The 15,484-nt window shown below is 43.7% G+C and overlaps 1 protein-coding gene across 1 annotated transcript; it reads right to left on the bottom strand.

Moving 5' to 3' along the window:
• Positions 1-1,263: 1,263 nt before the first annotated feature.
• LOC144112486 (uncharacterized) lies at positions 1,264-12,752 on the bottom strand. Its single transcript, XM_077645312.1, has 3 exons — positions 12,478-12,752; positions 3,697-3,880; positions 1,264-1,358 (listed from the first exon to the last, which is right to left on the bottom strand). The coding sequence occupies exons 1-3, from the start codon at positions 12,646-12,648 to the stop codon at positions 1,327-1,329; spliced, it is 387 nt and encodes a 128-aa protein (XP_077501438.1). The 5' UTR covers positions 12,649-12,752; the 3' UTR covers positions 1,264-1,326.
• Positions 12,753-15,484: the final 2,732 nt, after the last annotated feature.

The following is a 15,484-nucleotide window of genomic DNA, read 5'->3' as shown; positions in this document are numbered from 1 at the left end:
CCTCTGGCATTTCTCATCGATCATTATGCGACCGCTGCGGCTGACATCTAATCCGACATCGAGCAGCCGAGCACGACAACCACGAAGCCATCGCGGCGGCTTATATAACACTGGTTCCTGGTTTTTTAAAAAGTACGAAGTATTAAAATTGGAATGGCGCAACGACATTTTATTGCTCATTGAGCGCACCGTCAAGCTGTCATGATGAGAAGCACATAACCGTCGTATTTCAATATACATTTCTTTACTTCGTGCAGCGGGTATGTTTAAAGTTACTGTCTAGCATAGGCCTGGCTCTGTACCTCAGTAGTTCTAAAGAAATTTGAAAGAGGGCGCTTTCAAATTTTACAGGTGTGCTTTTGTGCAGCTGATATTTTTTGGTTAGTATTGAAAGAGTGGAGTTTTAAATAGAGAACTATAAACTCCGTTAAAAAATATATAAAACCTCCTGTTAAATTTTGGCCTTTCGCAATGGCCTTTCTTAGGGTATTTCGGTAAGTGGTGATGATTTTTTTCAGTACTAGCTCAGTTGCACATTGGTATAGCTTTGCTTGAAAGATCTTGTCTCGAAAATTGTCTAGAATACAGCCCCTCTCAACATTTAGTCATCCTTCTCTTCTTAGGCGAATGAGAAAATTCACCCCAGTGACCCTACAATTTGCGCTTTAATTGGAGAACAGATGATTTTTAATGCTCTCTGCACTTGGAAAAAACCCTAAGATTCCAAGCCAGCTCCGCAAAATACTGGGAGCAGTTTGAGTAAGAATAATCGGCGCTTACTTCACTTCACTTCTGTAAGCAATAATTATATAATTTATTTCGTTGCTATCGATGGTACAAATACATGTAGGATGGTGCACAATACTCTTATTAGTTTTCGAGCCGATGGGGGATGTAGTGCTGCAGTCTTTGTGGAGTATTCGATTCGTTCTATGTGTGCTTGCTCTGTAAACGCAGATATTATTTGACTGATGGCTCGAGCAAGCGCAAATAATTGGCACCGGGCCCGCAGCGCCTTAAGTAGCAAAACCATTGGGGCACAGCCAATTAAACGCCTACGTTTTCGTCTACGGCGCTTGATCTCTGAATTCTCAAAACAACATTGAATTAGGCGATTGTTGCTTTTGGTCCTCTACAAAACAGAGCAACATTATGGACTTGTTCGATCTTGACACTGGCAGCTCTCGAGAGATGAAGGACTACACAACCAAACCTGCGCTCGTCCGCAGTGAGATGCAGTCAGGCACAATACATTTTTCATAGGATTAATTTTTTTTATTAGCGAATTGGTTGCAGCGAGGAGAATACAGTAACTTGTGTGAAATATCATGGGAGACAGTAGCCATTCTCGCACGCATCTGAAGGAACGAAAAAAATGATGCCAATTTTTTTCAGAAACACAGTCATTGTGGCAGTCCTAATGCTAGATTTCAACAATTCAGAAAATTGTACTTTTAGAAACATAGCAATGAAACTTTTCTTCTGAGCTTTCTTCATATATTTAAAATGCATAAATTTCAGTGGCCGAAACCACGTGAGACAAATAACACAAAGAAAAAATCTCTGCCTACAAATTATTTCCATCAGCGGCCATTTGAGCGACGGAAACTTGCATCAAAATTGAAACCGCTGACAATTAACAGTCGTGCGTGGAAAGTGCTTTGAAGTTTAGCGCATAACGACGGGAATAATGGAGAAGCACTGCTTAGAATCATGGTATGCAGCAATTTGGCAGTTATTTACACTATACAGGAATATTTATCATTCTCGTTTCCTATATATTACGTAAAATACTTCGTACTGTCGCTCCTGTCTTACCCTCACAAGCTATCAATAGCCACTTTCCTACAAGGAAGCATAAGAAGATAGTTTTAATATCATGATAGTCGGCTGGTAATAAGCTGTTTTTTTTTCTTAGCACGCATAGCTGTCGCTTTATCTAAAGCAGTTCTTGGAAAATTAATAGCCAAGTACTACGTTGAAAAGCTGATTTGGAAATATGTGATTGCATACACTAACTATACCAAGTGAATAGGACTGACCCATGGCATTCATTACATGTCCTCCCGTTCCCTATCGAAATATCAGTTGCAAGTATAGCGTGCGTCCTGTCACTTCCCTCTGTGTCTGCGTCTATAGCGCTAGTTACCATGCCGGAATCCGTAAACCAACTAACCGAATTAAGTACATGAGTTAATCTTGAAGTTTAAATTTCTCTTGCGTTTCCTCCTGGACTTCGGGTTCAGTTAGTTAATGTTAAATCTGCTGTTCGTCTAAGGCTTAGTATCCGCCCTCTTCCCAAGGTTCTATGGATCAATGGTGCGCGATGATGTAAAATTTGCAACTTGCAAATTGCGAAGCTACACTGCCTTGTGCACATTATTCAGTTCTTGTTCTAGCGCTTTAATGATTTTTTCCTTGCCTCGTTTAGTTCCATTCGAGGTGTCATAGTGGGATTTTTCGAGAAATGTTTTTGTCTACATCTTAAACGGAGGTTTCAATCCATGGTGCGTTTAATTCTCCTAATCAGTAACTGTGCAAATGCTGATAAAATGTTTTCCCGCCATCAATAAGTCCGTATTTAGCTGACTTAACTTCGAGATCTATCATTCAATCGGCATTACCTTGTTCTCCATTTATGGTTTCTGGCGCATGTTAAAAGCGCATGAATTGTGAACTCACATGTCTACAAATTCTTCAACAGCCGAAATGCCGGAATCGAGTGGCAAATTGCGTTGATTGTCGTAAATTGATTCGTCTAGTTTACCAGCTACAGTTTTAAGATAACTTTGCACCCATAACCAGTCGTACGCTCGGTTTGTTAGGATTGTAATAATGTTCTTTTTGCTTTCGTACTTAACTACACCTGTGTCGTTTGAGCCGGTAAATGTATTTTCTTTTAATTTCAAACACTAGCTTCAATGGGAGTATTACGAATGATTTCTAGCTCAGTTGCTCAACCCCCCCCCCCCCTTCCCCGCCTCCCTCTTCCTTTCATGCATGGCTTTCTTCTGTCCTTAAAATTTAAGAATAAATAAAATTTTTGAATAATACTCAAGTGCGGTGGCTTCTATAGCCGTCTTTCCAGTTGTGTCTTGTTGTGCAACTAAAGAAGGAAGGTGGAAGCCTACGCTTTCGCTCTCACCACTAAATTCTTCCTTCGCATCAGAAAATACCGCGCGTTATTAAATAACGAGGAACTTCTAAAAACGTCTTGACGCCTAAAGTTGTTCTAAAGCTCAGCGCAGGCGCTCACAATATCAAAGACTTCAAGGAAATGTGTCGGTAAGCAACGATGCCTGCTTGGAAATTTTAAAACTGCCATCGTAAGCGGACTTCCCGCCTTTTAAATACTGCTCGATTAGTCTCCTTTCTGGACTACTTTCCAAAACAGGACCGCGTACCTTCACTACTCCTGCTCCTTTTAGCGCGCACTGCAAGTTTTTTTTTTCATTTTAAGCGCTGTCATTAAAATTGTTTTCCTCACAGAAAACTCCACTCAACCACTTCTGAGATTCTAATCGTCCTTCCATAATAGACATCTTTGTTATCAAGTCCTCCTTTGAGCATTGCACTGAGGACTTTTGAAGCCACGTCTCCACTCCCCGAACTAAAATGAACTTGAGGAATATAATTACGGCCCTTTACACTTCCCATTAGTACTTAAGTGAAGAATGAGCAGCAATGATTTCTTACATATGCCTATTGCACAGGGGCAATACCGGTGATAGATGTCTCCTTTTGTTGGACTGTCACTGCAGCGCCGGTAACGACCAGCTAAGGCTTGGCACGAACTCCCGCCGAATCTTCGACGTCGTACACAGCACAGTCCTTTATCACATGGATGGTTCTGGCTGCAGTACTGGCCGAGTTTCCTCTTCTGCAGCAAACGCGGAATAAAGTGTTCAACTCAAATATTCGTTGTGAGACAAAGTCGCTATAAAGCGATAAATATGCGGAGAAATAATCAGCGCCGTCTAACATGAAAATTGAAACTTGGTTTTAGGAAAAAAAGAAATGGCGCAGTATCTGTATCACATCTCGGCGGACACCTGAACCGCGCCGTAAGAGAAGGGATAAAGGAGGGAGTAAAACAAGAAAGGAAGAAAGAGGAGCCGTAGTGGAGGGCTCCGGAATAATTTCTACCACCTGGCGATATTTAACGTGCACTGGCATCGCACAGCACACGGGCGCCTTAGCGTATGGCCTCCATCGAAAGGCGGCCGCCAGGTTCGGGTTCGAACCCGGGAACTCCGGATCAGTATCTGAGCGCCCTAACCCCTCAGCCACCGCGGCTGCAAAACTTGTTTTTGTCCGAGCGTTTCTTCATTGTTCTTTTTTTTATCGTTGCTTTTTACCTCTTACCTCCCAGTATAAAAGAGGAACAACATGCTGAAAAATGTTTTACCATGCATTAAGCACGTACAGACATCAATAATTACATTCAATAACAACAAACAACGACATAATTGCATAGAGATATTGCTACAATTTGTATGACACACTATGACATCTGCATGACAATTCCATGACTTTGCAAAACTGAATAACAACTGTACGACAAACTGCATGAGGTTATAGAATCATACTTTTTTTCAGTTTTGCTATTACAAAAAAATATATAAAATTGGCTCTTTATATAAATGAAATAATCTTCGCTGGTCTACGGAAGTCAAGGAACAACAAGATGCGTTCCATTTGACCGATAATTATGGGATGCACAGATGTCAGGAGGGACAGGATGTGACGATTTGGCGGGTTCTCGTACGTTCCAAAGCTGGGCATACCCGCAGCAAACGACGTGCTGTAAGTGACTAATTTTGCGCGAATAATAACATTTCTACGTTTTCCGCGTATAACGCAGACCTAGCAAAATTTGGTCATGCAAATAATTTGGCCAAAAGCAGCACTAAATGGCTCATCACATCTGCTTCGCGAAATTTAGTACTCGCGGTGTTCCTCAGTATTGAGAGTTTACTAAAAGTTGCGAAATATTTAGCTCACAATGAATAAGTCGTTTACAGTACTTTTGATTACATATCCCGGGATGGGCACACTGGACATTTTGCCCGTGGAAACAAGCCTACTAAGTGAGGCCAGTTTCGAGCGACGGCCGCAGTCAAACCACAGCCCGAATCCTCCGAATAGGAACCTTCTCTGCGCGTGTAAGACCACGTTGAAAGGTGTCAGCACATGGAAAGACCAGAGTACTGTTGCGTCGCTGCAAGTGCTCTTTCCTGACATCGGTGATATATAGTCGGGGACATATTGTGCCGCCGATTTGAGTGCTTACCGACGCCGACAACCCCGAGAAAGAGCATGAAAAGATCCGGTTTTAAGTTAGTGGGACACGTTTCTCCGCAGCACATCCTAGTATTCGTTTAATGGGGAAGCAGCTCCTGACTGGTGCACAAAACGTACAAACTCTCCTGCACCGCTTGGGCCGGTGCTGGCGGGTGAATCACAGTGTCAGGTAATTCTCTATTCGGCCTACCCAGCCTTGCTGTTGACTTTTGTTTCCTGCTTCATGTTTACCCAGTGATGCTTCAACCGACCCAACATCAATTTTTCTTTTGTCGTGTGTCGCTGCCCAAAAAAATACATATTTGGCCCTGACTGTGGCATTTTTGTGGAAATTGAGATGTATGCAATTAAATTAAACAACTCAAGCAGTTTGAAAATATAACGCAAACAGTGCTTTTACAAGCCCTAAAGAACACTGCAAGAAGTGTTATAAATAAATTTATACTTCAAATTTACTTCAAGCAGTGCGCACATCCTGAAATTTTTGTCCTCTTTAAGCGCTTCTATTTTGGACCAAAATTACCTCACGGACTGCTGATCTTTTCGGGAACGACACGGCATCCCAATAACTGTCTACCTGACTAGATCTGTTTTTCCGGCAAGGAATGGTTCCTGAAGAATATTTTCGTACAAATATCCAGATTAAACCCTTTATTGCACTCAGCAGCGTAATAAAAGAAGGCCTCCACATTTCTATTTGGGCTTCTCCGAGCTGATAACAATTTCCTCGGCCAAATCTGCAATATCGCAAAATTGGTGCGACTCCTTCGGCGTAGAATCACTGATTTGCTTCCACTGAAAAGCCGCATCCGGAACCGGTGTCGATCTCGCCACCTAAAGGTCCGTCCACATTTGAACGCGATAGCGACTCAGTCACCGCGGCGAAGTATAAAACTTCACATTCACCACAGCAGGGATAACCACTCGCATGCACAAAAGTTCTTTTGCGGGAACTGGGGGGCGATGGTATTGCCTGGACCACTTTTGTTGCGCCAAGGACGCCGGTCACCAGCGCGCGGATAGCAATCTAGATTTCCACCCTTTATAGTTTAATTACAGCAGTGTATTTCTGAATGATCTCCAAAGATTTCTAAACAAGATACACTGTAGGAATTCCGACAGCAATGATGACTACTGTGAAATTGACAGAGTTATGTTTTTTGTAAATTCTAATAATTTTCACGCATATATCTCCGAGGCACGCTGGCAGATCGAGAGCTCTTTATGAATGAATTTCAACACTGTGCACCTGGGCAATAAATTACTCGACCATGGTCCCACGTCAGTCTCTGAGTTGTCAGGAAGTAGAAATACAGAGCATTATTGAATATGGCCCATAAGAATTTTCAATCGTAATATAAATGCTCATTACTTTAATTATTACAAATTGATGGAGTCGGTGAGATAAAAAGCAAATGACAACCGATACCTGACCTCCTCTACAGCAGACAGTATTTATCTTCGTTACTATACCATATTCATTAGAATTAAATAAAGAGAAATAAAGGGAATGAAGATAATGGTTTAGTCATGCAGGGTGTTTCTAATGACATTAATTCAAATTAAAGAGTTCACGTCATCTCGAATCGTAATGTCCCCATGAATACATTTGCTCAGGATGGCATCCGATTTGAAAGTTTGGCATTTCAGAGCCTCACTTTTGTTTATTAGTGGAATTCTCCAATGGGGTTTGCGGAAATGGCGAACTTTTTCCTGGGCAAGTTGGTGCATAGATTTCTTGGGATGGCGTTGCGCACACTAAAACGCGTACATAGGAAAAACAGAAGATGACAAGTCTATCTGTCATCTTAAAGAAAGCTTTGCAGAAACTGGGATGCAGAAAAGTGAATTTGCTGGAATTACGCTGCTCGGCTTACAAAGCTAATAAAATAATCTGTTTCAGTATGGTCTGAACACATCGCGAACTGCAGAAACCAATTCATGTGCTTATAAGGCAGATCCAACCCCGAGGACACGTTTAATGCCGGCCATGCCGGCTACATTTAAATGAAGACTGTGGTGTCTGCGCACTAGTGATAAGGCGCTCTGCGAAGCGCGCATGTACCACCGAACGGTTGCAGGCCGAGCATCGCCTGCGACCGGCGGCTGTTCCGTCCGAGCCACAAACCCATAAGTATAGGACAATAATCGTAGTTCTGCCGGGAACCTATCTGCTCTTTGTCACGGCTGTCGGACACGTAACTAGAGACGGGATCGCGAAGCATCGCGCATCGTCAAGGAAAGCAAGTGCTCCCTGCATTCTCCTCTGCTCAAATTTGACGTTTTGAAGAGTGCTGCTGATACGCTGACTGATATCATGAACGAAGCTGCCGGAGCTTCGACGCGCTTCGCTGCTCAACTAGGCCATATGTGTCATATGGCTGCAGTGCTCGATGCTACCGCCAGTCACTGCGCGTCATATGAAGAAAGTACAAGGTGCGCGTTCCTGAAAGTGATAAGGCGCGCATTTCTGAGCATCATAGGTGCTGGAAGCTGCGGTCTTCTGAAATCGTTGGTAGCCCCGGAGTTACCGCCTACCAAGAGCCTGGAGATTCTGTAGAAATTCCTCCGGGAGCACCTGTCTCCCGAGCCTTCGTTCATCGATGAGCGGGCCAAGTCTCACAAGCGACAACAGCACGAAGAGGAGTCTGTTTCTGATTACGCATCGAGCTTCTAAAGCTCTCGCGAACATGCGATTTCAGAAGCGCTCTGGACGGATCCTCGCGGGATCGCTTTGTGTGCGGTCTGCTAAGAGACGACATGCAGTGCGTGCTGTGCACAACACAACTCACGTTTCAGAAAGCAGTATAGCGCACTGTAGCCATGGAAGCAGCAACAAAAAGCACTGCTTAAGCTAGCATTTAGCGCCAGTGGTTCTTTCCGTGCATAACGTACAGGCGGCATCGGATACCAGGCAGGAGGGGTTCTGCGCTTCAGCTTGTAGAAGCACTCACACCGAGGGGGTCCTTACTTAAGTAGCAAGTGCTAGCGCTTTAGCCGGAAGAGACACATTCCAGGGGTCAGTCGTAGCGCTGGCGGTACGTCGCATAGGAAACGGCCAGCCAAGGACAAAGTGAAATCGCTAAAGGCGGACTGGCAGCCAGTAACGGTGTCTTTAAAGCGCGTGTGTTCATCAAAAACTGAACCTGTAATGGTACAGATGACCGTGAACGATGTTGTAGTCAGCATGGAGCAAGACACTGGTGCCGCTGTACCAGCTATGCCTTTTAAGGAACATCGTAGGCTTCTTCCAACGGCCAGCCCCAAGCCAACTAAAGTCAAGTTTCGCGCCTACTCAGGAGCCCTGGTCCATCCACGAGGCGTCTTAATGGTGAACATGAGACACGGCGCAAACGCGACGAGTCTTCCTCTCTACGTGATCGACCTGGAGGGTCCTCCAATGCCAGGTCGAGATAGGCTTCACGCCAATAGACTGGACTGGAACAAGTTTTGGAGTGTTCACCGTACGCCAAGGTCAGATACTTGTATTTCTGGCCGGTTAGAAGAAAGGATGCTCGCTTTGCTCGCCAAGTATGTCTCCCTTTTCAGACATGAGTTGGGCACTATTGCAGGCGGAAGTGCCGAACTATGCTTCAAACCGGATCACAAACCTACATTTCTCAAAGCCCGAAACATTCCATTTACTTTTCAAAAATCTGTGGAGCCTCAGTTGTCCAAGACAGAAAAAATGGTCATCATAACACCAGTTCCCAGGGCAAACTGTGCAACTATTGCGGTACCTGCAATCAAGAAGGATGGAGGAATACGCCTTTGCGGCGATTATAAAACTACGGTAAATTTTTGTCTAGACGTCCTTCGGTACCCTTTGCCTAAAGTCGATGTCTTGTTTGCAGCGCTTTCTGGAGGCGTAGATTTTTCAAACATCGACCTGAACGGCGTCTATAAGCAAGTGGTCATACTATAATTGTCAAAACAATAGCTGACATTGAATACTCGCAAGGGATTGTTTCTCGTCAATCGACGGCGCTTTGGAATTTGGTCCGCACCAGGTACTTTCCGCAAGATCATGGACAGAATGCTGAAAGGCTTAAATGGCATTTGCTGCTGCATGGACGACCTTCTTGTTATGGGCAAGACGACTAAAAACGGTTTAGCCAACCTCGGGACCCTTCTACAGCGGGGCGTCTGAGGGAAAAAAAGAAAATGCTCATTTTTTCAGAAGGAACTTCTCTACCAGGGCCACAAAATTAGTGCTAGCGGCCTCTCCTCATCGATGGATAAAGTCGACGCGTTAATTCATGCTCCGCCACCGCACACAAAGAGACAGCTGCAGTAATTCTTGGGTATCATCAGTTAATACGCAAAGTTTATTCCCTACTTCGCAAAGATTACGCAACCGTCCGAGCTGTTACATCCGAGTCACGAATCCATAAGCATAGGACAAAAATTCTGGACCACTGCGGTAACCCGCATTGGAGTAATGCGACAGCATTGACGCCTCCCCGACTCGTCGCCTCTATAGGCTCCTCTTTTCCTCTATTTGCTCCTCTTTGTCTCTATTGCCTCTATTTGCCTGAGAATTTGTGCAATTCGTCTAATTCTGACCACGCTTCGATCCAAACTTTCAAATTTGGCGCCGCGTGTTCGCTTCGCCCACATTTTCGGTCACGTGGTTGTACACTTCCGGCGTTTCAAATTACGCGCTACTTTTGCCCTGGCCACGGCCAATTTTCGCGCATTTTTGGCTCTACTTAATGAACTATTCACACGATCATAACCACATTTTTTGCGCCGCATCCTCATATCATCCTCCTTCGATTATAACCACATTTTAGGCGCTATTCCTTGCTAGTTCCCCGCAATGGATGCGGACACGTTTTGATGACACGATACCACCGACATAACCTTGTAAACCTTTCGCTTTAATAAACTTGGTTCAGCCGGGAACCTGTCTTCTCCTTGTCACGGATGTCGGACGCGTAACAAAGGTGAAGCATGAAAGGCAGCTATATGAAGTGCGATGTCTGGGTGTCCCAAGATGATGCAATTATTCCGCAGAGCTCCACTAGGGCACCTCTTTGTTTCTCCGTCTTTCACTGCTGTCTCCATCCCATTCCTTTCGGCGATGATGAGCAGTCCACTGAGTAGTAAGATAGTTCCTGCTGCTTTCTTTCCCAAAAGCCTAATTGTTTTTGTAATTCCGAAATATATTATTTTCAATAGCGCTAAACTGTTTAAATGTGAGTATTTTGTCGCTGCCCTTATTAAGGAACGGCAGTTGTAATGGCAGCAAAATAAAGGGTTGTCCAATAGATATTAGTTTTTCGCTAGTCCGCTCGGAACAAGATAGCTGATCTATTTATTTACCGAAAAATTGCTTTGATATGGTAGGAAAATCCCAACCTCCTGAGGGTTCATGACCAAAATGCATCAAAGGGTCGGCCTCCAGGCGAACTTCAGTGGGAAGCGTAATGTGCCCATTTTGTGAATTCTTGCAATATTTGCCCTATCGCCTCGTTCATGACGCAGGACCATACTACTATAACGACCCTCTTTAACTGCTGTCTAGTGGGTGGTTTTCTTCTTTAGTCCTTATGTAATCTAGTGTTTACTTGGCATAATAGTATGGCGTCAAAACAAAAACACTCTTATCGAATGGGTAAATGAAAGAAAACTAAAACAACGACAGGTAAGTTAGCGACTTCTCTCGAGTATGCACCATCTGTCTGCACTGAGGATTACTAGCCACGCCTTTGACTACGGTAATGTGTGGCGTGTACCGTGCGACCATTTTTGCACCGGTTGAAAACCGACGGTTCGACAAAATGCTTGAGATTAAGTACACGTAGCTCTCTTGGCGGTCTTGACTGCTATAGCATGCGAGAAGAATGAGAATGAATGCATTTGAACAAACAACTGAAATATATGTTACATATATTTCAGTATTTGATCCAATTTTTCGCAATCGAATATTGTCCGTTGTCAGAGATGGTGATAGTGCATGGGCCGCTTAACATTCTGAAGTGCAGGTTCGCTATTAGGGACGTCATCGAAGTACGTCCTACGCGGGCTTCGATCCCGCGAACTAGAGTTAATCCAGAGAAAGCCAGACCCGCTGAGCCCGCCTTTCGAGCTTGTCTTCGGCAATACAACATATGACATGTACAAAGAAATTATTTCTACCTTATTTCAAAGCGTGTTTTATTGCAAATGGCCAGCCATTTTCGCAGTTGCTGGGAGGCATGAACGCTTCGCAGTAAACTGAACAATTTCCCTGAAAGTCATGTAGCCATGCACAAATAAAAATGGAGCGTACTATGATATGTATTTCAGTGCTCCGAGAAAGGCTAGCTCACACGCATGTTCTAATTTCATGCAAAAATTCCAGCAGCAAAAGCAACTACAATTTCCCAGTGTGCAGTGAATATTGGCGTGGAGATTGTGTGTGAAAAACGAAATATTCTTCCCTCTTTCCGGATTTCACAGTTTCTGCATACACTTAAGGAAACATCTAGAGAGCCTTCCAACCATGTTGACTACGATATCACACTTCCTTTTTTTCCTCAAGGTACATTGCTTGAACATGCTAATCTAACAGGTGGCGTGAATTTATTTTCAAAGAAATTATTGCAGAGACTTTGGATGAAAAGAATAAAATGCAGCCCTGGTCTAAGCAGGAACAGCCCATTTTACGAATTTAGATTCCAGCCTTTAGGCCGCCAACATGGCAGCAAGCCAAACACATCCTGTTTGAATGGTCTGCTGCGGACGGACACAGGCCACTCTAATGAAGCGGACGATGGTTAAAAATAAGCAGTAAGAAATTGACTGAAATCGCTTGCGCGATGTAATGTGGGTCAATGCGCCTGCAGTTTGTTGCCGACGGTTTGATTCATAGTTCTTATAATTTATACTTCGCTCATATTTATTTGTCTTTAATTTTATGGTAAACCATGGTAGTGATGATGGTGGCTATGCGCATACGTTAAAACATCTTGTGTACTTGTATATGCCCCTAAAGGCTAGCTAAAGTTGCAATTTTATAAATTACTGTATATTTATTACAGAGTAGTCTGCTCTGCAGAATCCTTCAAATTGTAATTTAGTCTAGGCGAGGGCAAATTCGAAGTAGCATGACAAACTTGAAGGCAATGTGCTCGTAAGCAGCTATAATTAACCCATCAACTCAAACACTTCTCATAGCGTACTTACGGTCTTTGGAGTAGTTGCCATGTTACTGCCTTTCTTTGTGAAAAGGTGGGGTGGCGGGGTGAGCTCTATGGGCCTTTGCATCATGCCCTCATCGGCGTCATAGGCGGTGATTTGCTGTATTAAAATTAGAAGCGATATCATAGCAGAGGTCCATAGCAATAAGCGCACCATCTTAGCGACAGTCGTCTCAAAGCAGGCAGCCTGATGTCGGAAGCAGGGGGCCTCTCTAAAACTCTTTTTATAACACTTCTCTGTTTACCAACCCGTGTGCATGGGGCTGTACATGACTATCGGTTGTTTTCTTCGCTTGTCACTTTGCCCGTAAAATGCAGTTTTCGATATAGTTGTTTCCAACCTTATCATTGAACTTTCGCTTGTGATTTATGAACGATCAGTGTCAGCAGGTGCTAGAAGGATGCTTGAAACGTTGCTGCCGTTTGTTTGCTTCAGGAGAGAATGGTGCGGGTGCACTTTGTTGTCTGAAGAGAACTGACCAGTGTAGTCATTGTTATGACGCTTCTTCCAGCCAAAGCAAGATGTGTTCTCTTCAGAACCTGTCCCTGGCATTATGATGTCTGTGCACAAAGTACATCCAGAAAGTGATATTTCATGCATCGCTCTCTTGTCACACCATGTGATCACGTCGTCAAAGTGGTCAAAGGTTACTCCCAATGATTTTTAGTCGCTTTCCAGCCAGATTACATTTCGTACTGGTCAGCTCGTAAAAGGTAATGGTAGTTTATAACAATAAGGAACTCATTGGCCCCTTCAAGCTTTTTCCAAGGTGGGTTAAAGACTGCAGACATTCGTCACATCCAAGTTTCGAAGTGGCGAATCTTTTGTGTCAATTAAATGCCAATGTTACCCGGAATTCGTGCTTATGCTGTGTTGATCAGAAAGAGAATCATCTTTCATGCTCGACGCAAGATTTTGCGACGTAGAGAGTCTGGAAGCAAAAGAGGCAAACCACATTGAAAATACTCAACGGGATCCCAGTATGGTGCCCAAAGTTTTCCTTTTTACTGGCATATCTGTTGAATATACAGAGTAGGTAACCATCGAGTCAGCATTGTATCAATCCTCAAATTTTACGCCACGAGAAGGAGTGGAAAATAATTAAGAACGCCAAATGCTCGGCCCATTTATATCTGCGCAATAAGCCCTATAAATAGAAAGTGTGGCGGTGTTTGTGGCAGCAATGAGGGCGAAATGGTCAGCTAAAATTTCTGCTGTCAGATAGCGAAGAATATGGGAGTCAGCGCTTCGTCAAAGCTTCGTTATCGTCGTACGGAACAAAGATTTTTTTTTATTGAAGCCAGCTTGGTATAAGTTATCTCCAAAATGCTTTCTTTATATTTGTCGGCTCTTGCTGCACGTCTTTGCCTACATTTGATGCTATTTACAGGCTAATTCTTGTGTTAGTTACTTGGACACTTATGGCACAGCCGTTTTCTCAATTGTTACCAGCCTCATGGGAAAAATATAAGCCCCCTGAGTCCACTGCAGAGAAACAACGGCGAACTGCCGCGACAGCTGGTGCAGCGTTTCTCTTATCGCGAATGCTCTTTGCCATGAAGCTGGAAGCCACCTGCCTTCCATCTCAAAACCATTTTAGCAAGTGAGGGTTAGCAATTAAAGCCACCATTGCCGTGAGATGTCCTAATTTAAAAAGTCCACTTCTTTCAGCTTGAGAATCTTAACGTTGACATTGTGCGTTAATACCGTAAGTATCATTAGGGTAACGGCCAATATGCCATTTTTGTTCTGGAAGTTCAGCAAAGCCTAAACCATGGACCCTTGTCAAAGCTGCAGTGGGTGATGTAGATAAGAAGCGCCTCATGGCATTAGCATGCACCGAGAGCGTCGGGGTTAATACTGCCTTGAAAGGGGGGTACAGCTGCCATTCACTTCTTCGTGTGAGCGGACACTTTTCTTCCATCTTTCCGGCTTTTCCTTCTTTAGCATTTGAACTGATTGACTTTCTGACAGTAAACCTCTTCGGTGCTCTCTTTGTGTGGCTGGCAGTGCACACCGGCTTCCTTTGAAGGAAGCGATTAGGGTATAAATACAAAGGTTCAGAGATATATAAAAAAATACAGACAACCTTTATTTTTAGTCATAGTGAGATTCGCGACTTGGGCAGCGCAGGGCAAGTATACTCATTTACGGTTTTTTTTCGTTAAATTTCCCCATGGTGCCTCCATGCTGCCTTTCTAAATCTGCATTCTTCCGCGAAGCAGAGAAAGGCTCCTCTTTTTTTTCGTTACATGTTACCCGACAAACCGCGTCCACCCATTCCTTTGGGAAGGGCTAGGTAGAGCTGTCGGTGTGAAATAAATGCGTTATAAACATTTCCCGCTGGAGAGTATGACTATCCAGAGTTGTTTCAGTGATTCTACGCGCTCTCTGAAAGGTACTCTCTGCTCTTCTAGGGAGAAACTGCCATAGAGAGATTCGAAGTTTGGCATAAGTTGGAATCCATACTTTATTTGATGTTGTGCCAAAACGTCCGTTTTGTTAGCAAATAATATTACTTGGGATGAGCGCTCAGGCGCAAAAAATATTCAGCACAAGCGGCAGGCTTCAAAGCGCAATCTTTATTAAGAAGTACAATATTTAGCACAACAAAAATAATAAGCACGTACGCTGTTCTGGAGTGCTGCACAATCACCTACTGATAGACAGAAGTGGTTTGCTTTAGATCACGTTTTTGGCTAACGCGTCTTGAGAACCTTATTGGGAACATTCTTAACAATTTAGAATCGATAATAATTTGGTTTTATTTATAGTGTTTAACACCCCAATGCGACTCAGGCAATGAGGGACGCAAAATTGGTATTAGCTTGGTCCTACTCTGTGTTTAAGTAAACTTGACAGTATGAGATTAATGGCTATCAGAAGGGCAAAACATGTTATGCAAAGCAAAATGGTGCCCTGCATACAAAATAGATTCCATGCAAAGCAGAAAAGTGGTGGCTACGCGCATGCCAATTTACCTGTGGATAAA

This window comes from Amblyomma americanum, unplaced genomic scaffold, assembly GCF_052857255.1.
Source record: "Amblyomma americanum isolate KBUSLIRL-KWMA unplaced genomic scaffold, ASM5285725v1 scaffold_195, whole genome shotgun sequence".
In the NCBI taxonomy this organism is placed as follows: Eukaryota; Metazoa; Arthropoda; class Arachnida; order Ixodida; family Ixodidae; genus Amblyomma; species Amblyomma americanum.
Note: the sequence above shows the minus strand (reverse complement) of the source record. Positions and strands in the feature narration are given on the sequence as shown.

Excerpts from the sequence above, each read along its gene's own strand:
- LOC144112486 (XM_077645312.1), bottom strand. The coding sequence starts at position 12,648 with ATGGTGCGCTTATTGCTATGGACCTCTGCTATGATATCGCTTCTAATT. Across the intron at positions 3,881-12,477 it reads TGGCAACTACTCCAAAGACC|AAGAGGAAACTCGGCCAGTA; the intron begins GTAAGTACGCTA and ends CGTTTGCTGCAG. Across the intron at positions 1,359-3,696 it reads CCCCTGTGCAATAGGCATAT|ATGCGTGCGAGAATGGCTAC; the intron begins GTAAGAAATCAT and ends TCGTTCCTTCAG.